The following is a 24,573-nucleotide window of genomic DNA, read 5'->3' on the forward strand; positions in this document are numbered from 1 at the left end:
TTGATTGTTATTCTGTCTTGGGTTTCATGTCTTGTGTGTTAGAGCAAGTAATTCTTGTAATACTCATTTTCGTTTAAATGAACAGTAATACGTTTCAGTTTTATTTGTATTGTTAATTTATTGACAACATGTGTTGACCTCAAAGTGCTTTTGGGTGATGTAATATTTTTCAACAATATAAATAAGAAAGTAAAATAATCAGACGAAAAATAAATGGAGGAACCTGTGTTCAGAAAGTAGTAGTATCACCCGAAACATTTTCAGGCGGTGCACAGTTTTCAGTAAACCAATCAAAATCGAGTCCGATAAAAACCAGAGCATTTCCACCCCTAGTTTAGATTTACAGGAATATTTTTAACCAGTAGGCTTTGTAGCATTTATTGCCTCGTTCTTTGCAAAGTGAACTTAATGTTCAGCATTGCGATATAGTCCAACGTCTGTATTAAACATTGTTAAGATACTGTTTGATTTCCCTGTATCTATGCTAAAGAAACCATCCTGAGAGTCAACACTTGGGGCAAAATACATCCCTACGTCATAACCGAGCAAGGAGGAAATAACAAAACGGTATTTAAAGGCTAGTTTTCGTCAAGTATTTAGCTAACGTCTGTGAGTTTGGTGAAACAATATCAACTGTCAAAAAGGTAATTTCAAAACCAGTGTGTTCATTTTGCGTGAAAGAAGAAGCCACGATACCCGTAACATTAGCTTCGTGACACGGCAGTACTTTGTACGTCGCATATAAAGTTAACGTTAACTTAATGCTACGTGTTGGGTACTAGTTGTGATTTTAATGCTAAGCTACATAGCTAACTAAATATTAACGGAGCTAACACTGTACAACTTTCTGAAGTTTTTAAAAATGCTTGTTGATTAAGGTTGACGGGGAATCGCCTTGCCGATATAGGCTGTCGTCGTCAGTTATCATTAGTAGCCTGCCTGGAATCACCGGGTGAGTAAAGCGAAAGTCCTGATAATCAGTTTCATTTGTGAAAAACAGTGATGGCTCCGACCCTTTACCCCAACCTCCATGATCCATGGGGCTATTTTTAAATGGGTTTGCTAAACAGCTATTGCTGTAAGTCTACGCCCCAATACTTTAACATCACTTGTTATTCTTATCAGTCAACAAATGCCTTCATGCAGTTATAAATTATGCATGTTTTCATGCTACATACACCCTATTCGCCAAACACGGCAAGGTTAAATGATACTTTCTCTTGGGACCTTTTCCTGAGTCTGACATGGTAATATTTGTCCTTAATAACCTTACTTGTTGTTCACAGGCTTTAGAAAAGTCATGGCAGACGAAAACACACAGTTCTGTGGCAATTGGCAAGTATAAATATCTTGGGTGACTTGATTAGAATATGTGATTGGTGTTAACCTTTCTAGTCTACACACACACACACACATTTATATATATTTATTTCTGTTGCATTTTTAGCAAGCACGACATTCCAGAGGCTAATTTTACTACCCATGAGATTCACTGTCGAAGAAACATTGAGCTGTGTGACGTGTGCCAGGAGCCAGTGCCCAGGTCTGATCTTCAGGAGCACAAGCTGCAGGAACATACCCAGGTGCATATGAACAGCAGATCTGAATCTTTGACATTATTTTAGCCATGGGTGGAAATGAGGACACATGATGTGAATATCCATCCATCCATTCGTATATAAATAGTTCTTTTTAGATAGTAATAAACACTGATGAATAAGTGGTAATTTTGTGGATACAGCTGCATGGAAAATTCATTCAACTTGTTACAGTCTCTTTCATTCTTTCACCATGTTTTATGCTGTATCGCTCGTCTCAAACAGTTGAACACAAAGACAGAAGGGCGCTGTGACGTCTCTATTTAGGTCATTTTGGAAGGGGAAATTAGGTACACTGGTTGACTTTTTTTGACTCTGCTATATTCCTCCATCTGTTTATTGGTCAGGGCTTTAGTCTATGGTCTATCATGTCATGATGGTGCTTTTTGTTTAGTTGCTGATAGGAAAGCATTAGAAACCGGGGAGGAAGCTGTTTGACATTTATTCATTTTAATTTACTCTATTGGGCACTTCATGGGGTCATGACTTTATTAATAAACAAGCCTTTTTTTTCTTTTCAATACTTATGTTGCTGATTGTTTCTAAGAGTGCTCATGCAGCCGGTGTATATGTGAAAATTCATACCAGAATGAACCCATACCGCAGTGGCCAGAGACCTTAGTCCTAAAGAAAGTAATTGACTAGAAAAGTAACTTCAGACTGAGACTTGGTGATTGTAACTTTAAAAGCATTTCAACTTTATTTTCAGATCACATGCAAATGTGGACTAAAGATTGAGAAGAATCATGTTGAGGTTCACCAGGTATGAGATAGACCTTTTTATTCCTTTGTTATTATTCTTGACATTTAACCATCTTGATTAAATTGTTCTCATGTTGACTGTGCCTTGCAGAGCTCTGAGTGCGCTCAGCGGCTTGTCCCATGCCAGTACTGTGAACTGGAGGTTGTTTTTAGTCAGTCCAAAGAGCATGAGGATTATTGTGGTACACGCACTGAGCCTTGCCCTCAGTGCAAGTGCAATATAATGCTGCGCGAACAAGCTGTGCATCCAGTCCTATGTGGGAGCCTCACACCACCCCAAGAGAGCAACAACAGTCGGATGAGTCGCAGTCCGGCAGAACAGTCTTCAGGTGCATGGTTTGAAGCTCACTCCATCCGAAACCTCCTGAGAGCCCAAGAGAGGGGACCCAAGAATAATAACATCAATGCAGCGGAGCAGCTGTCCTTTCCTCGGCCATTTGACCCCTCAGTTTATAACACTACGAGGGGACATCAGGCCTCAGGAGAATGGAAGAATGCTGCACCTCGTAATACATCATTTAGCCGCTGTAAGTGTTGGTTTTGTCTTTGGAAAGTTAATGTTGATTTTTCTTTGTTCAGCTGCACTTATTTTCTCATATAATTCTCTGGTTAATTTTTTTTCTTTTAGTCTTGGAGCAGAATGATTTTCGGCATGGCGGCAGCAGCAGTGCGTGGCCGCCGAGTGAGCGCACACCAGATGAGGATTCATCGGGTCTGGACTACATGTTGGCTCTCAGCCTGCAGAGTGATGGAGAATCTGTGGCCGGCGGTGTGGAGGGCGACATGTGGAGTGATATCTGGGACCACAAGATTGGGAAGTCCAACACATCCGCAAATTCTTCATTCCCCACGCCCAACAACAACTACCCAAACTTCACTGCAGAGACCAGCACAAGTGTAATCCAGGATCACGATCAGACGGGTATGTCGGTGCAGATTATAATCCTACATGTTACTCTGCTGTCGGTTTATGTAACACTGACAAATGTTTTTGTAGATGCTATGCTGCCATGTGAGTTTTGCGAAGAGCTGTTTCCAGAAGAGGACCTCATTTTGCATCAGGTTTGAGAAGTTCTGCTTTTGAATTAATTTTAGCCCAACCTTGTGACTCATGATGCTCTTGTTTGTGTTATCCAGCAAACTTGGTGTAGCTCAAGAAAACTCACTTTGGTCAATATAAATTAACTGGATGCCTAAAAGCTGCTTTGTTACACATAAAGTCTTGTAGTCTTTGCTTTCTTGGCTGCTGAGGCTAATGTATTGGCATTATTATTGTTATTATTAGAATTATTGTAATATATTTCAGCTGTAAGGAGATTCATTACAGGTTAGAGAAAACCAAATTTTATTTATTTTTTTGTTGTTGCGAGGTTTTAAGAAACTGACTATCCTCAGACCAAGAGAAGTTAATCTTTCTATCGGCCTTTAAGGACTCCTTAGTTCTTAATTTTTCACCGAAGGCTAATAACTGAAAGCTTGTGTTTGAAGACCAGTTTTGTCTCTGGATTAAAGAGCATGTGACCAGTGAAACCAAAGCATCATAAAGTTGTTATCCCTCGGGTAGGTTTGTCCTTATGAAAGTTGAATTAATACTTGAAGTTGGAGGAAAAACCTGCCAAGCTGATACAATAACAATATGTCACCAGATTAAGTCGGTTTGTGATCCCAGTTGATTACATCATATCCACGTCTGAAACAATCTGAACTGGACCAACAGATTAAACCAGTCTGATGCTGATGAGTCGCTCAGTGGTTGAGAACTAATGTTGTCTGTCTGCATTGTCAGTTGATTGAGAAATTCTTTGTCCGTGTTTTCATTGATGTAAAACGATTAAACCCAGACAGATTCAAACATGTCCACACCAGTTTTTATCTTTGTTTTAGACCGCTCACAGTCCAGCGAACAGCTTTGTCTGCTGCTGGACTGTGAACTCTGGCTTTTATATACATCTAAAGGGAACATGATGACTCAGCTCAAGCGGGATAGAGATTGATGTTAACCATACGCTTTGATTCGTTGCAGACCGGGTGCAGTCCCGCCTCTGCCTTTGCGTCTTTTAGCAAGCAACCCCCTTCTCCACCCAAAGAGGACAGAATGAGCAGGGACACTTCAAGACTGATGCAAAGCCTTCCCAACACGCTTGCCTCGAACATTCCCACCTTCCCTCGGTCGGTCTCCCCCGCCTCCTACAGTCCCCCAGCCAGTCCACTGGAGGGCGACGTTGTTATTCCGTGTGAATTCTGTGGCGTGGCTCTCGAGGAGGCTGTTGTCTTTCACCATCAGGTATCAAACTGATCTGTTGGAGGTTGTTGTTGACATCTACTTCATGACTTAAAGGCCTGCATATGCATGTTCTAACATTTGGAATATTTTATGTTTTCTGTGTTTGTTTTTATTTTATTTTTTTTCTTCTCAGGACAAATGCGATATGCGCCCTGACACTGCCCATCCACTGAATAATACAGCGCAGCCTTCCTTCAAAAAACCACTAAGCCCTGCTAAAGATGCCTTTGGGCAGATGACTTCAGATTTTCAGAGAAGAATAAAGCACCAGGGTAAAAAGTCACAGTTGTTCTAAAAGATAGATGAATTATGACATGTGTCTAACTTAATATGAATAAATCATTTGGATTTAAGCAGATATTATTGCCGGAACAATATTTGCTGATTTCAGCTTCACGGGGCCATGGTTCTGATCTTTGGGGTTTTTTTGTACTTCAGAATAATGTTAAGTTCCAACCGTGTTAATGTTTACTGAGGGCCTTTTTGCTGAAGAAAGAGCTTTTTCTCTGTGTGAGGACATACATGTTTTAGAGGAAAACCAGCACCTGTTTGCCTCGCTCGGTTCCTCTGAAGTGCCGTCAAATATGATCACATTTTTATTGTTAGAAAAAGCAGAAGACGTGATGTAAAACTAAAGGGTCTGGGGTGAATGATTATTGTATTGTTATGGCTCTTAAATGCTTCTTTTTCAAATTATGTGTAAATGCAGTCGTACAAAATCTCAATATTCAAAATTTTATAGAGTTTATCATGTTTTTCTATCCATTCACAGTATACCTGTTTAAAATAATTGCAACCTTTTATGTTACACTGGGAATAAAAGACACGTATGTGTTAATTTTTGGCCGCCGTGCTTCCTTGTTTAGTTACTTGTATGACGGGTCCTCCTCTCATGTAGGCGATTTCCTGCACGAGGACTTCAGCTACGACAAAGACACGTCACCAGGACCAAACTTACGAGGATGGCCGGGAAGCTACTCTGAACTTCCGAATCAGAAGAAGACGCTGAACTGTGACGTCTCTGCGAGGAACGGACCTCAGCAGGGCAGGGAAGCAGAGGGCGCTCATTTATCTTTCTACGACACCGAGACGCCCGGTTCTGCTTCGTTAAAGGGGTAAAAGCTTTGAATCTGAGCAATGCCACAGTTTTAGTTTCATCACAATTGTTTTTAGCTTTTCTCCTACGATTTAGACTTTCTTGGACAAGTAACGAATTTGACTTTATTGTCAAGATATGTAATTGCAGTTTGTAAGTTGATATTCTGATTTGAACTCCTTCACTAGACTTCAAAACCCAGAAGACAAAGAAGGGAGAGGAACCCGAATGAACCCAGTAACAAAGGTACGGTCAATGTTTTCGGTGAATGTTAACATGTGGTTGCCTGCAGGTTAAGTGTTTAATGTTTGATTGTAAGTTATTATAGGGGAGCTTGTTCAAGCTATGAAAATGTGGGGGGTGGGGGAGACTGGATATAAACATCTGCTTCTGACATCGGAAATCTTCATCCTCTTCTTTAGCCAGTCATATAACAAACCTGTAAGGCAATAAGAAAAGCGGAGAAGCACAGACTGGTTCAAACAGACAGAATATTTCATTAAAGTAACTCAAATTTACCAAGAAAATGATGGCTTCTAATAAATACTGACCTGTATCAGTGGCCGGCTGTTGGGGAAGAGACGAAAGAGAAGTTTTCTCATCAGCCGCGTCATAAAAGGCTCATCTCATAGATCCACTCTAAGCCCCCTTGGTATCCCCTCCCCTCTGCCCTCCTTCCTGTATCCTGTTCACAGCTGGAGAAGAGAGGAGGCCTGCAGATAAAATGGTGTGTCACACACGTCTGTTGGTGGCGGGGGACAGAAATCCTTTAAACGCATTGAACTGGGTTCAATTGGAATAAACCAAATGAGTTTTAGAAAAAGAATATTTTGAAATCATTTTAGGTGAGGTTTAAAGATATTTAATGAGAAGTGAGAGCCAAACAATGCCAGAATTTAAGGTGGATAATGACAAATACTGGCTGACCTTTGTTTGTGACGGGGTGTGACACACACGCACACGCACACGCACACACACGCACACACACGCACACACACACACACACACACACACACACACACACTCACTCACTGCTGGCAGACTGTTTAATCTGCAGTGGAAATGGGTTTTTATCTTCGTACTTCAGTTTTCACGCAAACCACAGAGAGCTTCTGTTTGATTTGGTGCCTCCATACACCTACTGGCCTCACTGTAGTGGGTAAGTGATATCCTGTTTCATGTTGTCCTGTGTTGCCTTCAGGAATTCTACGATTCATTTATTTTTTCTGGCATTTTATAAAACGCACGAACGCTCGTTGACACGACTGCCTCCGAACTTCTGTGTGTAACAGCAGCGTTTGATGCGCCTCGTCATTCGATAACCCAGTAAATGTGATACGACTTGGTAAGTTTGCAAATCTAATTTAGACCACCTCAGTGGAGCCTGGTGGATCCGCCGTGACCTCAGGAGACCCCAGGTGGGGAGCCAGTGAAACGGAGGAAGAAGAATCAAACGCAAGCTGCTGCCTGCAGAGCTTTAAAAACAATTACTTTTTTCTTTCTTTTTTTCTTTTCCAAGGAAAATATCTGTTTTGTTTTTTGTTTTTTCACTCTGTGTGACTTTTTTTGCCTTTAAACACATTTCATTGCATTTTTTTTCCATTTGCAGCTGCCCAAGAAGCAGAATGAGGAGCAACAGGAAGAGTGAGAACTGGAGCTCGTGGAAAATGAAAAAAGCCAAACCTCCATCTCTGCTTTTTGTGTATCTTTTTTGCACATTTTCGAAACATATAAGTATCTGATAAGTGCCTGTGGGAACTTTAGTATCTTGCAGTTTGTATTCTGATGAATTTTACTACTAATGTCAAAGCTAGTAATTTGATTTATTCAAGCATATTCTTCTTTATTCTTGTTTCAAACGTTTGTCCAGCTGAACTGAAGAGTTTTTGAGAGCGATTTGATGTTTTTTTTTTTATTTTATTTTACCGTATTTGTTTTAACTCCACGAAAACATCAAAAAACGGACATGACTTTAAGTATTTGTTGAAATGAATCTTTCCCGTGTCACTGCAGCAAAGGACGTCTTGTTGTCCCCCCCCGTTGAACAGTTCTTACTGAGTATCTCTGTGTTCCTCTCAGTTTCTGCATCTTTATGTATCGTTAAGCACTTTGATTATTTTGTTAAAAAGGGTTTGAGGAACAGATTTGATACATTTATGCATCTTTTGATCAAGAAAAGAAATTGAAAAATGGTCTTTTTATACTGTTGAATATTTGTCTTTAATAATTTTCTGTCACTACTTAGTAAAACTTTTTAGTTATTCTCTTTAATCCAGCCTGTAGATCTATATGTGTGTTTTATTATGTTTATATGGCTTTAAAAGCAAATTGTTTCCAATATGATATTCTTTTTTTCGTAGTCTGAAAAGTCTTTGTTGCTCCTCTGAAACAAATTGAAGGTTTATAAGATATATTTTGTGTGTAACACTTTTGAAATGCTTATGAAATAGGAAGCCGCTTATGGAAGAGTCGGCGACCTCCGTTCTTTCCTGAACAACAGCCCCGAGTAGAGAGCAGCAGCTCACCGATGAGATCACCTGTGTTTAGTTGGACCTGAGCAGTTTTGAAACGCGGCTAAGAGCGACTGTTGTGATCATCTTTGTCTCTGGTAATTAAATGTTTTAATGAGAATACTGATGGTCCAGTGGCTGCAGTTTGTTCACACCTCGGGGAACATGAATTCATCGCTTGCGGCACCACGCTGTTGCAAAGATACGAGACTCAAATGTCGTCGTGTTGTACCTCACTCTGCTGCATCCTCTCCTCTCCTGTCTGCTGCCGACAGTATGTGGCTGCATTTGTGTGGGATGATGAAGCAGAAAAAGAGCCCCAGCATTGGATTTATCGCCAACTTTCATGCAAATAAAAAAACTTAACACGCTCAGTGTTATGGGGGGAATTTGGCCTTGTTACATTTAAGTGTTCTTTGAAAGGAGAACTCGAGGTTATGTCATACAGACTAAACTGCGAGTGCAGATGTTTTTGAATCAGCGTATGAAGGACTTGACACAGAACCAATGAGCAGGAAAATAGACTGACGGCATGCTCAGTATTTTATTGGCAGGAAGTTTCTAACTACTTTCTGTTGAAAGTTCACATATTCTGGGCATCTTTTAGTCGTATTTCACAATATTCACGTAAATTGTTTTTAGGGTTAATAACTTGCGAATCAACATATTAAAGCACTGAGTTTTATTGATGAGATTTTATGTGAAGAAGGATTTAAAAAAAGGAATGACGGTCTTCAACGGAGAGCCCAAGCATACTGATTTAAAAGATAAATAAAAAACTGTGAAAAGCCTCTCAGGGAGCTCCTAACCTAACTTAAACACTTGTAGCAAAGATTCTTCCCTCTCAGAGTAGCTCTCAGAGCAGAGATGGGGCTGACAACATTATTTTGGGGTGACAAAAATGTGTACAATACTGTAACTGGCCGTCCGGAAAAGGAACAACACATCCATACATTCAGGATGGCTCAACAGTTCTCTTTGAGACGCTGAACCCCACCTTGCATCAGACGTGTCAATCTCTGTGTGAATGTGTGGTAGAGAAAAAGTCCCTGTATAGCCTATATAGAGCAGGATGGTTGTGTTTGAAGTGTAGAAGCACTTTGAGCAGCCAACTAGACTAAAACAGTGCCATATATGTACAGTCCATTTACAATAGAAACACTTTTTTTTTTTTAAAACACATTTATAAGTGAGCTGTTGGTTCTATTTCCAGTTTTAGAGATATTTTATTGTTATCTGCAGATTGCTTTCACGAGTGTGGTCCCTCCTACACGTTTTTTAAATGTAATTTCATTTCTGGCTTGTGCCATTTTAATTGCTTTATAAAGCACCAGGTTGCATTTAGCTTATAAAAGTCCCATATTTCGATAAAGATTGACCCTGTCACCAGACACCAGAGCGTCACTGGGGAAAAGAAGGAGTTTGCTCCTCATAACTCACCTGGCTAGATAGAGGTTAGAAAGGAAGAAAGATCCAATCTGCATGATCTAATCTGTAGCGTTTTAGGGCATCTCTTCGAACTTTTTGTTCATTTTCTTCGCTGCTTAGGAAACTCTAGAGCTTCTTAAAAGGCCCTCCTGCCTACTCCTAACATTCTTTGGGCTTTTGGAGCTCTTTTAAGGATTAAGGTCGTGGATTTCTTTTATCTTAACTAGGATCTACTCTTTCATTTTCAGGGGGAAGGCTTTTCTTTCATTGTCAGGATCGTCTCTTTTCACAAGGTATTTTTTATTGATATGGCCCCAGGTCTTGCATTGTTGCAGTCATGTTGGCATATTCTGTGTGCATCCAACATCCCCAACAAACCACGTTAACGGTAGTTTACTAGTTTAAGCTAATGCATACTTTACATTCTGTTACATTGTTTAAGCTATCGAGTTCATGCTCTATATAGTATATAGAGCACATTTTACCATGCTGTTTTACACAGAGAGAGGTACAAAGTCAAAATATCAGAAAGCAAAAATGTACTTTTGATGGAACAGTGAATGCAACTGACTGTACATATATGTATAATCAGGTAATTAGTCGGTGGATTTAAAAAAGAAAAAAAAGAAAAGATAATATTGTAACTCCCCCCCTACACACACACACGCACACACACACACACGCGCACACGCACGCGCACACGCACACGCACACGCACCCCATTATCGCCTTTTAACGTCCTCCCACAACGCGACGCGCTTTGAATAAGTGCCGGGAGTAGCCGGAGGCTCAGCGGGGCGGGGTTACAACTTTCAGTGGGAATTCTCAGTTCAAAAAGCTGCCAACTGCCTCCTGTGTGACCGTGGAATTTGTTTCTGCTTCCACTGCGACTTCCGAGACCACAGTGAAATATGCTCTCAGCCAGCGGGGCACGGGCTCATCGTCATTAAGGGGAACGTTTCTAATTACGCTGAATAAGTGGGAGAGACCGCGGTGGGGAAAAAGAGAAAGGAGGACACTAAAAAAAAAAGAACAACAAAACCAACAAAAAGCGACTCGTGCAGGTGGTACACGTTGTTGAGCCGGTGAACCATCCATCCCAGAGCGTCCCGTCTCACCTGGGCCCGACAAGACAGAGAAGATGTCCCTGGAGAGCTACTCAGCGCTGGACGAGTCCTCTCTCCGAGCTTTGGTGAGTTTGATGTTTGAGTTTGAGTTTAAAAAACAGTTTACGCGCACCAAAATATTCAGAGGCACACTCCTCGATTTCCTTATTTGGGGATAAAGTCCTAAAATTAATGTGGGCTTTTATAGTTGTTCTCTTTTAGTTGCGTGTGTGTTTCATGAGAATCAGAAAATGCATTTATGACCTTATGAGGATGAGGCGCGTAAAGCCTTTTTCGACGGTAAGTAACACGTTTGACGCATTTTCCCGTGATCCTCCTTTAATTAACTTTCATGAGAAGCAGGTAGGACGCGCACAGTATTGAGGGTAATCCTGATGAGTGGGCCGCACACATTGCACTGCTTTATTTGCTCTGTCTGGACGGTAAATCCTCAGCGTCTCAATCCTTTGGTGTTGAGTTTCCCTACTGGTTAACTGAGAAAGAATGGATTATTTATTGTGTACCTGTTGTAGCCAAAAATACCCAAACACTTACCTATTCCAACTTCTCTAATGTGGCGATTCGCTGCATTTACTTAGTTTAAATCCTCACAGTGAACTGCAGGTAATCAAATAACCTATTCACCAATCAACATTATTCAACAATTGATTTAATTGCCACTACATTACGCATAGCTGTGTAATTCATCTAGAATTGACTGTGCATGTTGAAAATAGATTCAGCAGAGGGTGTTTTTCATTGGATCTGCTGGATGTTATGTCACAACATCGGCTCCGAGCTGATATGAAAAAATGTATCATATGGTAGGAAGTCTGGAAAATGTAACACTTACCGCTCAGCAGTCACATTACTCATGTCCCATTTATTTCCCGAGGCAGAGGAGCGTGAAGCGTCGGCCTGTGCAACATGTATCATGACACCTGCAACACAGACAGACACATTTGTGAAGAGTGTTGAGTCATGGCCTCCCGTTTAGGATGGGTTTGTCTGACTCACAGCTGTACATGTGCACCAATTGTAGCCGCAACATCTGGGGCTTTATGTTTGGATGGACTTGAACTGAAATATGGGTGAGGAAGTGAAGCTTCCTATTAAAGCCATTGCGAGAGTTTGTGTGTTTTCTTGCTTGTTTCTTGATTTTTAACCATCAAGTTTGTTGTCGACCGCCTACGAGAATAAACTACACGCTCGCCACCACTTTTCTTTCATCGTCTCCGCCAGTTGTTTTGAGGAATTTGCGTTTCAAGAAGAAGCCGTCCCAGAAAAACATTTTGATTGCTGTTCTTAAAGATCAGTAAACCTGACAAGAAAGGGCTGTTTACTTTGGAACTAAGCATGGTGGAAATGTGATGTTTAGTTGACCCATGTGGCGCTATTTAAACTGCCTCCTGAATTTCCCTGAAGTCTGGGATTGTCTGGCCAAGTTCTTCAGTCGCTCTCTTCTCATAAATCATTTAAAGGACAGTCTTTTGCCCCGACTTGGATCAACAGGACGGCATTATTAACCTCCATAGTATGTGTGGCTTTGATCAGTCAGTGTGGGAGTTTATCTGTCGATGGGCAGAGATGGAAAGAAGGAATTAAACAGAGCACGAAAGAAGAAGCACTTAGAGATCTGCTCAGATTGTGGGAGAGAAAAGAATGAGGACACATCAAGCTTTTTGCTTGAGCTCTGTAGCTTTGGGTAACTGTGTTGCAGTTTCAGCCTCAGGCTGACAGGTGTTTGTGTTAGGAGAACCTCATTTTGTATTCTCGGAATATTAGACCTCAGCTTGTTGTTTTCAGACAGCGTGCCCTACTCTTCCTGTGGGGACCGGAGCTTGGGCTAAAATGCTGCCATTGTCCAGAGAACTGCAGCAGAAGAACATCTTTAGCACGCAGACACCGGAATCCAGGGTTTTTCTCTTTATGCGACACCCATTGTTCAACACATTACAGAGCAGGAATTGAAATGTTGGGTCTCCTCAGTGCAGCTTCCCTCCCTCATTTCTGACCAGCAGCTGTAAGGTCGCACAGATCCCACATTTTCACTGATGATGTTTGCGGTGACTCGGGTATCAGGGTTTTCCACAGTGAACTTTTAAAAGAAACCAACCCACCGGAGAAGTTTACACGAGAGTCTGATGATCTTTAAAGTTAATTTTGACAGTCCTGAATGCTTAGTTCGCTTAATTCTTTAGTGTTTTTGTTCGGAAACCGCGGTGGCTTGTTTTCAGGACACTTGTTAAACACGATGGATGTTTGGAGATTCCCAGGCTTGATTGAGCTGGTTGTAAATCCGGGTGGAGGAGCTGCTATTAAATAGCAGTTGGGTAACGAACACAAACTCCAAGCCTGTGTTGTACTTAATGAACTTAACAGTCAGAAGGTCATATGGCGGCCTCTCTAACGCTGCTAATCCCATCTCTACACTTCTATTCAGAGCCTCGGCACCCTTTTATATTGCCTGTTTAATCCCCTCCATGGCAACCAGGAAAAGCATTTTTCTTGTCTATACAGTTATTTAAGTATCCACAGAAATCATCAGCCCCAGTGTTCTTTGGAAAGGAGCTGAGGGGGTGTTTGTCGCGGGTCGTCTGTCTGGATGGTCCTTCTCAGACCACAAAAACACCAAAGCCGCTGGGGGACATTGTTGAAAAGCTCTCTTGAGCTTAATGAATCCAGAACTATCACTCAACAGAGGACTTTATCAGCTGATTAGGAGCTTGCAGGGTGATGTTTATCACCTGCTCCACCCAAAATCTGCTGTAAGGCCATAGTTTCCTGTGTCAGTGTGTCAAACCTGCAGGACCAGTCCAGTTTACAGGTGACTCTTACCTTGGCACAGGTGCATCAACCTATTTGGCTAAGAATAAGGCTAGACTTAGGCGTCTGTCAGCCGCACTGTGATCTTCCCTCTAATTATCTCGGAAAGCTTCGCCGCAGCCCAGAAAGAATGTAGAAAAACCCAAATGTTACATCAGTAACTTCATTAAAATGCTGTCTGGCACTTAAAAACAACACTTGGTCATCGTCTTAATAATCTGAAAGGACTGCTTGGAGACTTTTCTGTGCGTGGCGCCTGCCGGGCTGATTTCACATGCTGGCTGTCCCACATAATGATTTGTAACTCGTCTTGCCCGCCTGTGACTGTCCTCTCTCCCTGGTGAGCGAGAGGCATTCACACATGTTTAAAATAGACCAATTTCACTCTGAGGTCCAGCCTCGCTGATAAATGGGACCCCCGGGCCTTCACTTTATGGCTCTCCAGAACCTTTTGTGCAATGACAAGGGCTCAGCGGTTACAGTTGGAAAATGGGCTTGTTGTGCAGGGCCTTAGTGTGGTCCCCAGATTCTCCTCGCACCCCAGAGACGGAGTCCAAAATGACAGACTCTTCAACGGCAAGGAATAAATCGGAAAAATTACCCTGCATTACATAACTGTTGGCTGGGACATTTTCCGATTTAAAAAAATACGGTGTGTTTTAACGTGGGCCTCGCACTCAAAGCAGTCAGGCTCTGTGTTTTCTTCTTCTTTGTTCTCATAGTTTGTGGTGAGATTTGACCCGTCAACCGCCATGAAAGCTAGTTTTTTTTTTTTTTTCTTTTAGCAAAGTTGAGTTAAACGTTTTCTTTGAAATTGCAGTCGTTGCGTGCAACAGATATTTCTTCGAGCGCTCCCCTCCTCGTCCTCCTCCTCCTCCACACTCCAGTGTTTTATGGTACTTGCAACAGTTTGCACCCTCTGCTTTGGAGTTTATGAACATAGCCGCCTTTGACCTCTGTGGATCTTTTTATGTTTCTTTCGCCTCTATATCGAAAAAAGAAAAAATGGCTCACACCTGAATTTTCTGGGAGTCTGTCATTATGCGCACAGGTATTTTTCTCCGCTCACATTTGGTTACCGCATTGAGTGGTTAAGTTTCAAAGGTGCCAGCGAGGACGTAATAAAGACGCTGGCTGTGAACGAGTTAACATTCAGGAAGAATCTCCTTTTATAAACTGATGCACAGTGACTTATCTCCCCTGCCACAGCCTCCACGTTTCAGCCTCTTGTCAGTGAATATCCAAATAAATGAGCAGGGAGCACAGAGATAAGAAGCTCCATGTTTGCTTAGTGTAAATGGAAACTTTTGTTTCTGGATTCTGCTATAAATAGCAGATCATATTTTGGTGCCGAGAGGATGAGAAAAGAAAACGTTGTCTTCAAGTAGTTTGTCGCCACGGAACAATGATTCAGTCACTATTAGAATAAGACAAATATGCATTTCCTCCATGTTTGAAGGTGAGAGCTGGAACAGGGTGTAGTGTATTCCCATGTTAAAAGGCATACTTTACATTGTGTTCAGTTTAGAGGTTGACGCTTAACAACATGAGCATCCTTTTGGATTTGAGAAGTCTGTTTTCATCTAGTACCGTAGAGATGCCTTTAAAAGAATAAAGCTATACTATGAGCTCAACAGAAGAAGCACCCGGGGAGGTTGATAGTAGCCGTGTAAGCAGTATTGGGACATTTGTTTGTGCATTTGCTCGTGTTTTAGTGCTTATTCTTGTCCTTGTCCATGAGTGCTGCGGCTCTCTTGTGAGGCAATGAAATATAATGAATTTCCATGTAACAATTTAGGCTAGTAAACCTGTTCTGCGTGAAAAAGGGAAAACTAACAAATCAACACATGTCTAGCGTGTGTCGCCTTTACAGTCAACAATTACTCATACCTATTGTTTTATCATTGCAAATCATGCAGTGTAAACATTGGCTGTTATCAGCTGCATCTGACAAGAAGGTACAGGCACGTCACTGTCCAGAAATGAGCTTTGATGGGAAGACTACCGCTCCAAGCCTGCTGGGAGGGTGTGGTTGTAGAGCATATGTAGCCAACTAGTTTGAACTTGGCAGTGTAATAAGAAAACAAAAAAAGTAGGTAATGTATAGTAGTTCAAAGCATTACTTCCCACCTGGACACAAACATGATTGACACGGGTCAGGTAGTATCCAAGCGTCTTTAGGAAGGATGAAACATTACACAGAAATAAATCTGGCAGGTTTTAACATTAAAGTTGAAGGATTTTTTATTTTTATTTTGCTTTATTACATATCTCCGTCTGCCACAGGAACAACACCGTGAGATCAGATGCAGTGTGTCAGTTTCAGTGCAGGAGGAACCTGACGTTTTCTGCTGCTGGTTGGAAAGAAATGAACGTGATGCAGTAACTGGTGAGAATGACTTGGGGAAACAATATCTGAGGATATCTGAGTGTTATTCTTTCTATTGTTCCTTGGAGATTTCCTCTCGCTGAATGTTGATCAGCAGAATATTACGGCGGGAAGTGAATTTTGTTGGCGTCTCGTGCGTTTGATCCAAAAGAAATGAAACTCTTGCATCAAAGCTTCGCTCCATCCTGCCGCTGTGTGACACAAACTCAACAGCGGCATGAATTGTAGCGAAAATGCAGCCGGTGAGCAGATATTTAGAGGTAACGGAAGATTTATAGACTCCCAAAAAGTCGACATCAAATGTTATCTGTGCAGTAAAGACAGAATAAATTAAAACAGCATACTGTGTCCAGGTGGCTGCCGACTGAGGGTCAAACAATCTTGGTAAACATAAGACAGTAGTCTGCTGTCACAGCTGCTCGGGTCTTTTCGTCTGTGTGGTAAATGATCCAGCAGACGATGGATCTGTCTGGACCATCATTCTGCCAAGTGAGAAAAGTCTGGATAATGGATTGAAGGTGTGTGCTTTTCCCCTCTTTGTCCCTCGCCACCATCAGGCGCCTCTGAGATGGACAGCAAGTGAAATCCTGCCCCGAGTTTATTGCTTCAAGTTTTATTTTTGTTTGTTTCAAACTCGTGTTCCGAAATACTCCGGAAATGTGTACGAGATACTCTGAGCCTGCCCTTAAAGCGATCTCCACTAGCAAGGAGAGGATCCAAAGCGTTTGTGTGGAGTTGTGAAAACTTTGTAAGTTCCTCCGAGAAGTCAATTATTCTCTTATCGAAGGAGAAAATTGACCGTCATGGTTTTAGTATCCGTTTGCTTCACGATATCGTGGAGATGAATTTCTTAGTTTCTGGCTTTAATTTGGACAACACAGGCGTGGTTTTGCTAAAAGGGGAAAATGGCAGACAGGAAACGGCCCGCAGCGCTCTGCTCAATCAGAAATTCCTCAGGTTGTTTACGTACTGAACTAAAGCAATAGATGAATAACATTTGCTCACGTGGGAAAGGATTTAACTTTTTTTAAATGGCAAATGAAACTGACAAGATGCAGTTGGTTAGAAATGTAGAAAGTCTAGGGTTTTCTTTTCTTTTTTCCCTCCTAAATTAGCTCCCTCAGGAAAGAGCCATTTCCTGAGGTCCTCTTAAGATTATCAGGCGGATGTTGATGTTTAGCTTTCCAGCACACTGCTGCTAATGTCGTGGCATTCTCGAGATAAACACAGCAGATGTATTAAATTTTGTTTGGCTCTGTCTTGTCTGTCTGTGGCTCTGTCCCATTGTTATACTTACTGTGGAGTCAGCATTGCAGACAGTCAGCGACTGTGCTCTAAACTGTCCCAAAATGCTTCAACCCCTCCCTCTTTGTCTTCCTGTTGGCCACCCCTCTTTCTTTTTGGCTCTTCCTTGGTTAGTCTTGGCGTTTTCCACGCAGGGCCTCAGTTCCATGAGCGATGTCCCAGAGTTGGAGGAAATTCTTCATTCTCATGCACCTGCTGTGTCTGCTGACAGGCCAACTGAGTTGCAGCATTCAACGCCTTTCATATCTTTTAATTCACGATGGCTTTTCCCTCCTGCAATCTGTCATATGGCATCAGATCTTCTGCCCATGGCCCCTAATAAGAAAAAGAAAAAAGATAAAGCCACAGGCAGACCCCCTCTCTGTGATCATTTAATGATTTAATGACACCAAAACTTTGGACCAAAAAACTGACACAGTGGAAATATTGTGTGTTCTCAGTGTTCTGAGTTTTTAGAAGAAAAAAAAAATTTGGAACAAGTTCAACTTGGAGAACCATTGCAGTGTCATTGGAATTCCAGTTTATAGCTTTAAAAACTGAGTATCTTGTCGTCCAAACACATGGATTAATAATTGACAGGTAAAAATTCTGTCAGCACATATTTGCTGTATGCGTGAATGAGAAACGCATGTAAAATATTTTAGAACTTATACTAGGTTCAAAAGGGTCTATATAAGTTAAAAAAGTTACTGTTTATAAAAAAGAATTTAAAAAGCAACATAATCCGATAAATTCCTGCAAATGATGTCACTTCAATTGTACTGGTGTGGGTTAAAGTGCTCTTGGTTTAGCTGTTGATACAGATGTCAGATATTTACATGGAATCAGTTTGCTCCCTTTTGACTTGATTTCTTTAATTAAATGTCACACATTCTTGGATGCTCAAAGCAGTTTTACATCTTGGCTAGATTAACAGTAGCTAAGTTATAGACAAATGTCGAGACAACTTTCTGCCTGTGATGGCTGACTTAAAACTCTGTCATGAAGCCAGATCCCAAATGTGGGTCACTGAAGTCTTGAACAAGCTTCAACTGACTGGGATTCATCCCTCTGACCTGAGCTGCTGATCTGAGGAGAAGCGCACTCAGATGAGACAAATTGTTTGGTTCCAGACAACTAAATGAGGCCAAAAGCCTGAGTGAGCAGCTGTAAAAGGCCCACAAGAATTCTGTGAGGCTACAGTTGTTTTTGGTGGAGTGATCTGCAACAATGGAGCGAGTATTTGAAGCAACTTCGTGGTCCTACACAGAACTGAAAGATTAGTATTTTGACCATGTGTGAACAATCGAGTGAGAGCAGATTAATCCATCAGCATGTGGCGTCCGCTGTACTGATGCAGGATCCTACACAATGAGCAAAAATCACAACACATGTGGATTGAGATTTGTCTTCAGTGCATCATCACCGCCCCATAGGACGTAGTAGCTACACGGACTCCCTCCGACCTACATGCATTCCTCCATGTGTCTGTTCTTTATGCCTGCTACTTCAAGTGTAAAGCAGACACTGCTTTCCCAGGTATCATCTGGGCCTGTGTCCTGCCATCCCATTTGTTAGGAGAAGTTAAGCTTAGTTGCACGTGCGGCAAAGCGCATGCATGGTAATCTCTCTACCTGCCCCTACATTTCAAAGCAGACAATGGATTCTCAGTGTGTGCTGAGTTTTAACCATCGGCTCTGGTTTGATTCTCTGTTCATTTCTCTGCCGAGAGGTGATTGAAACTCCCTCTTCTGAGAAACCAGGTGTACCGTGCCTTGCAGGGCTCTCATGTATCCTGGTCATATTTCCACTTTTTAGTGGGTGTACGGCAGCCAATTGCATGCATGCATGCATTGTATTCTTGAGGCACTGAAGAATAGTTTACAAGCGTGTACCTGATTCAGGTTGGAGTTTTGCCCTGTGGAGATATAAGGGTGATTTTAAATAAATAATAATTTTTTTTTTAAAAAGTATGAACTTTCTTTCCCTTTCAGTCTGTCATGGTTGTTTATTTGTCTGTAGCAGTCTGGCTTCTTCAGTGGCAGCTGCTAATCTATTTCAGCTCTGCTGCAAAGAGTGTCCCATGTCTCCTTATAAGGGCAAACTCACTTGTGGGCTTAACACAAGTGAGTTTAAGACACTGATCCGATCTGCCGCTTGGCTGCTCTCTAACCTTAGTCCGCTGTGGAAATGATTAGTTCATGCACAAAAACACTGTACCCCCTACCTCTCACTCATGCATTTGCATGTGGATGCACACGCACGTGCACATTTCTTAAAAACAGAAAGCATACATCCTGCTTTGTGTTGGGCCTGACGCGTCATACGTCTGTAGAAATCCTTGAGGACAAAAACAGCACATGCACACCCACTGGGGGTCAAAGGGGCAGGACTTGGCCTGGGGGGGGTCATTGTGCTCCATGATGGGGCAGGGCGGGTGTGTGTGGGAACTAAGGTCCTCCACACAACGAGCTGTGACCTTTTGTGACTTGCAGTACACAACTCAAATGGAGACATACACATTGGAGGGCACCTAGAGCAAGATATTACCTGTAATGCTTTAAATTTAGCATTATTAGACAAATTACCTATTATTTATTTAACTTTTTTTTTTAATTTGGCATCATAGAAATGACACCAAACTTGTCCAAACAGCTGTCCATTAAAGTACACAAAAGACCTCCTAATTCTAAGATAAGAGTTTGAAACCACAAACAGATTTCCTAAACCTGGCTGACAAGCTGAATAATCTGAAGCACAGCGGTTTTTGTCAGACAGGCAACTAACTAGACGATCGTCTGATAAAACAAAGCCTCTTTGGTTCTGACTAGCATGTGTTGAGGAAAAAAGACCGAGCACCACCTCGTTATTATACCTGTATGGTGCCTCTTTTTGTTTGTGGATCAAGGCGTAATGGCCATGGAGTCAAATGGCCCAAAATACTATAGTTGAAGTGTTGTTCTTATACTACAGTTCCATGTGGTCATTACCCCTTGATGCACATACAAAAAGACTCTACAAATCAGAGGAGAAGGGCCAATCAGTGTGGTTAAGGTGAGATACTGGGACTGGGCCCATGTCTTTAGCCAAACAGGGTGGTAGCAGCATTATTCTGTGGGGATGTTTTTCGGTGTCAGGAGCTGGGAGACCAATCAGGATTGTTATCCATTTTCCCTCTACACCGAGTGACCTCCTTATAGAGTTTTCGGGAGTGTAGATTTACCTTAAAACAAGACAGCAACTGAGAGCATACCACCAAAAACAAAAACCCTCAGGAAAACTCTGAAGTCCTGAAGTGACCCAGCCAACATCTGGACCTAAGCCTAAGTATCTCTGGTGAGAGCTTAAATCTCCTGTGCATTAATGCTCTCCAAAAAACCTGCTTAAACTTGAACGTTTCTGTCAAGACGAATGTGAGAAACCTCCAAAGAAAAGGTGTGTCAGGCTTGTAGGATCATTTACAACAGTCTTTGCTGCCAAAGATATGTCAACAAGTATTAAGTGAGGGGGCTGAATGCTTCTGAATAACTTTCTTCTTGATGAGTGTACAAATCACTACAAAATGCTTTTTTTACTGCTGACTGAGTCAAAAGAATAGAGGATCGCTTTCATTCGATAAGTATGAAACGTAACAAAATGTGGCAAACTGCATCTGTTCCATAGACATGCATGTATTATATTTAGCTCAACATGTGGAGATGCTGCGTGTCTCCTGAAAGTCAGAGAGTAACTATTAATTAATGTTTTTGTCGCTAAAAATGCCTCTCTGCCGTTCTCTGTGTACCCATAAATACACGCTCTAATGAAGGGAGCTAAATGGAACAGTGTAATTAAGACAAATATGAACTTGTACAGTGTTTGCTTTCTGTTTCCACAGTAATTACGTGGTCTGTTTAGTTTTGACTTCCACAGCTTTGATTAAATCCAGTTTTGGTGCTGCTCCCACAGGTAGATGCTCCCACCTCTGGCTGGAGCTCAACTATGGAAAAACCACGAAACAGCAGCTCGTTATATTCTGACCACCTGAAGAACCGTGAGCCACTTATGATGTTGTTTCCACATCTGGCTCAATAAAATACCCCCCCCCCCCCCCCAAAAAAAAAACTTGGTTCAGAGGGTGTTTCTGTCCTCGGGAGTGTGCCACCAGCTGGTTGGGATTACTGGTAAACCGTGGGCGCTCTCTAATTGGCCTTGATTGACCGAGCTGCTTCAGATGGATGTATTTGCTGGTTTTGAGGTTTTTATTCCATAGATGGCTGTTACTTGGCAGGAAGTGACTCAAAAACAAGTACATGCCTTGGCAAGCCTGCTTGTGAAACATTATGGCATTTTAATTTTTTTTTAAATTTAAACTCTTGTGTCTTTCGTCATCCAGATTCCTGATTAATGATTTTCTGGTGTAGTACATGACTGTGTTTGAGACTCCGAGTGGGTGGTCCCAATTTCAACACATTTCTTTTTTGTCTTTATCCTCTCCACCCTCTCCATCCTGTTCCTGACTATTGTATCTGAACGGATGAGTCAGGTTGACCCCCACTGAGCCTAACAGGTGTGACATCAGCTTCCTGAGAGGTGATGAGCGCGGTAGACTGTACCATCACTTCTCTCCCACCGCCATTAGAGGTGCTGAGAGCTTTGTGACATCTTGATGACTGGGTCTTAGTCTGGAAAACATATTGTTTACATGTGATTTCTGAGTCATATGTCTGTGAGCAGCACAAGCAACACTGCCTGAAATGTTTTCTGTCTGGTTGTAACGTAGACCTCTGGATCACGGTGCCGTTGTTGGTAAGCTGAGGTCTGTGGTCGGGTTTGAGAAATGCCTTTGGGGATGGTCATTGTTGTTAGGAGACGTTTTAGTGTAACTGAATTGATTTTTTCTTTTTCCCCCCTCCCCCTTCTCTCAACACAACTCCCACTCTGTTCAGGTTTTATCAACTGGACTCTGTCTCTGCACGAGTGTTTTGTGTGTTTCCGTCTTAACGGTTATTCTGTTTTACTTGGCAGGCGCCCAAGTTTAAGGTGTGTTCTGTTTGCTTGGGTTGTACCCTCTCATTACTTTCCTGTGCAGGGTTATTGGTTGACTTTTTTTATTTTCCGCTTTTCTGATACGCAAAGGGAAAGTCAGTTGCATACCTTGGCGTTGGTTCAGCTGGATTCGAGACTTTAATTATGCAGCCAATCCAAGCAGAGACATGCACCCATCTGCTTTCCAATTGGCTGATTTTGAAAGCTCTGAGTTCATTACATATGCGGCTATTTGAAGAGGTGTTGTCGGAGCAGGTCAAGTCAAAGTGCTGACGTGACTGTGGGTATTGTTTTTCATCTCTTATCATCACTCCAGGTCTTTAATTTCCCTCGCTGTGTTTATATTTGAAAAGATTAGTTCAACTGATCTGAACAACTTGGTGGTTTGTCACATGCTCTGAGTTTAGGATTTGTCCTTGATCTTTTCTTTTTCTTTGACTTGACTTTGTTTAGACTGATGTACACGAGCTAAGAATGGAGCCTTGTATGAAATGCTAAGGAGACAATATAGTTTTGGAGTGAAGGCCCTTGCTTTGATGAAAAATAAATCGGTCGGTTCTAAAACTTGGCAGCAACTGTACAGGCTGTATAATGGCATCATAACATTTACTCAGCAGTGAGTTTGACAGTGTGGTAACAGACCGCTCCCTCGAGTGTTGGGTCACTATGTGTGTTGTGTTGTCAGTATGTCCGTTATGCCCACACAGACAGACACTGAGTGACGTGTTCTCATTTCTTTTGATTGCTTTTCCTTCCTCACCGTCAAAAACTTGGGTCTGTCGCTCCTGGTCGTCATATCATCCGAGCGCTGGACTGGAACCAAACCCATTTCATGATTGCAGGATTTCACTACCATCTTTTTTTCCTTGTGAGTCAGCAGGAATGTGAGGAATGACCTGTGCAAGGCCTGGCTCTTTCCCACCCAGCTCTCATTTAGCCATTTTTAGTCATACTCGAGTGTAGCTGCCCTTTCATTTTTCTCTTTTGCACATTGTCATCTTGGGCCCCCTATTCTTCTCCTCTTTGCTCATATCCTTTCTTCCAGCCATGTCAGAGCTCTTTTTCCACTTACCCATTATTTTCAGTCAGCTCAGCACTTTAGATTTCCACAAATTACAGTATATGGAAGAGTCCCTTTGAGCCAGTGCAGCTTCAGCTGCATATTTTGCTAAACCACAGCGAGACCTCAAATCTGCTGGTCCTCTTCATCTCTTGTGAAAAGACCCTCCTCCTCCTTATCCTTCCCTGGGCCCAGCTGTGGAGCACGTCAGCTCCCTTTCCAACCGATCTGCATGTAAGGCTTAGCTTAACAGCCGTGTCCAGCTCCCTTTAGTAGAGAGCAGTGGGCAAACAAAGGCTTGTGTCTCGACCTGGTCGCTTTTCACTGGTGCAGCAGGAAACCTTGAAGAGTTTGCTTGAGCAATCGTTTTCTAAGAAAAGCCTGCCAGAGGAGCTGCTCATCGCTGCATGTGTTGACAGGTTCCTGCTTTCGACCAAAAGAGAGATCCTATTCCTGTATGACAAGAAGGGGCTCCCTCTCCCCTCCCATGCTCAGGGCTATCGCTCAGATGAAAACATCTGGCTTGTTGAGGTGGTGTGTGTCTGCCTGCAGGTGTGCTTTTATATACTTAAGTAATAACGAGTCAGTGATGAAAAGGCTCAGTGAGATCTGAAGTGGGTCACTAACAGCTGAATCCTCCTGCAGTCTGGCTCCCGTTTGACAGATGACGGCACCCGAAATGATTGGTCAACCTCGAGAGATGAACACACTTGTTTCCTAAAGCCGAGCACCAGATGTTGCCAGGCCTGCTTCTCGTCCTCTGCTCCTTGCTCAGGTGGTGTCTTTTCTCATTAGTAAGGTCGGATCACCTGTCATCACCAGTCAATAAGTCGTCTGTCTGCATTGCTAACTCTGGACCTCCCTACCACATGTTCAGAAATATCATCACATAATCTCCATCAGATGTGACCCTGATTGGTCTGGCAATTAAAAATCACAAAAGGAGTTTTATGAAGGCTGATTCCTCTACTGTGTAGGAAACTGTCATGAAACGGCTAAGTAGGGGTTAATTACATAGAGTAAGAGATGGCAGCTTACAGTAGCTGATTCTATTGGCCCTTGACTTTGCTCTGACCTTACAGTTCAGCTCATTTACTGCCCTGTATTTTCTCTGAGAGCAGGCAAGTGACCCTTTCTATCTCTGCAAGGGATTGTGTGACCATTTCCTTTCATGCCATGACCCTGACTCTTTGGTGCGTCAC

At 42.2% G+C, this 24,573-nt stretch overlaps 2 protein-coding genes across 3 annotated transcripts in view; both read left to right on the top strand.

Annotated features, from left to right (window-relative positions):
- The first annotated feature begins 554 nt into the window (after positions 1-554).
- trafd1 (TRAF-type zinc finger domain containing 1) lies at positions 555-8,371 on the top strand. 2 transcript variants are annotated; one of them, XM_072387886.1, is made up of 13 exons: positions 555-644; positions 879-952; positions 1,287-1,339; positions 1,452-1,583; positions 2,308-2,361; positions 2,452-2,887; positions 2,989-3,282; positions 3,358-3,422; positions 4,384-4,644; positions 4,778-4,916; positions 5,543-5,759; positions 5,929-5,986; positions 7,350-8,371. In XM_072387886.1, the coding sequence occupies exons 3-13, from the start codon at positions 1,301-1,303 to the stop codon at positions 7,386-7,388; spliced, it is 1,734 nt and encodes a 577-aa protein (XP_072243987.1). In that variant the 5' UTR covers positions 555-644; positions 879-952; positions 1,287-1,300; the 3' UTR covers positions 7,389-8,371. The 2 variants fall into 2 exon arrangements, with proteins under 2 accessions (XP_072243987.1, XP_072243988.1); XM_072387887.1 differs by lacking the exon at positions 879-952 and having other exon boundaries at positions 579-644.
- Positions 8,372-10,524: 2,153 nt separating this feature from the next.
- The window catches only part of smtnb (smoothelin b), a 45,118-nt gene continuing 31,069 nt past the window's right edge, over positions 10,525-24,573 (top strand). The window contains 1 exon segment of the mRNA XM_072387888.1: positions 10,525-10,870. Coding sequence (XP_072243989.1) covers positions 10,820-10,870 — 51 coding nt within the window. The 5' untranslated portion in view covers positions 10,525-10,819.

Source organism: Leuresthes tenuis, unplaced genomic scaffold (genome assembly GCF_036924035.1).
Source record: "Leuresthes tenuis unplaced genomic scaffold, fLeuTen1.0.hap1 SCAF_6, whole genome shotgun sequence".
NCBI lineage: Eukaryota > Metazoa > Chordata > Actinopteri > Atheriniformes > Atherinopsidae > Leuresthes > Leuresthes tenuis.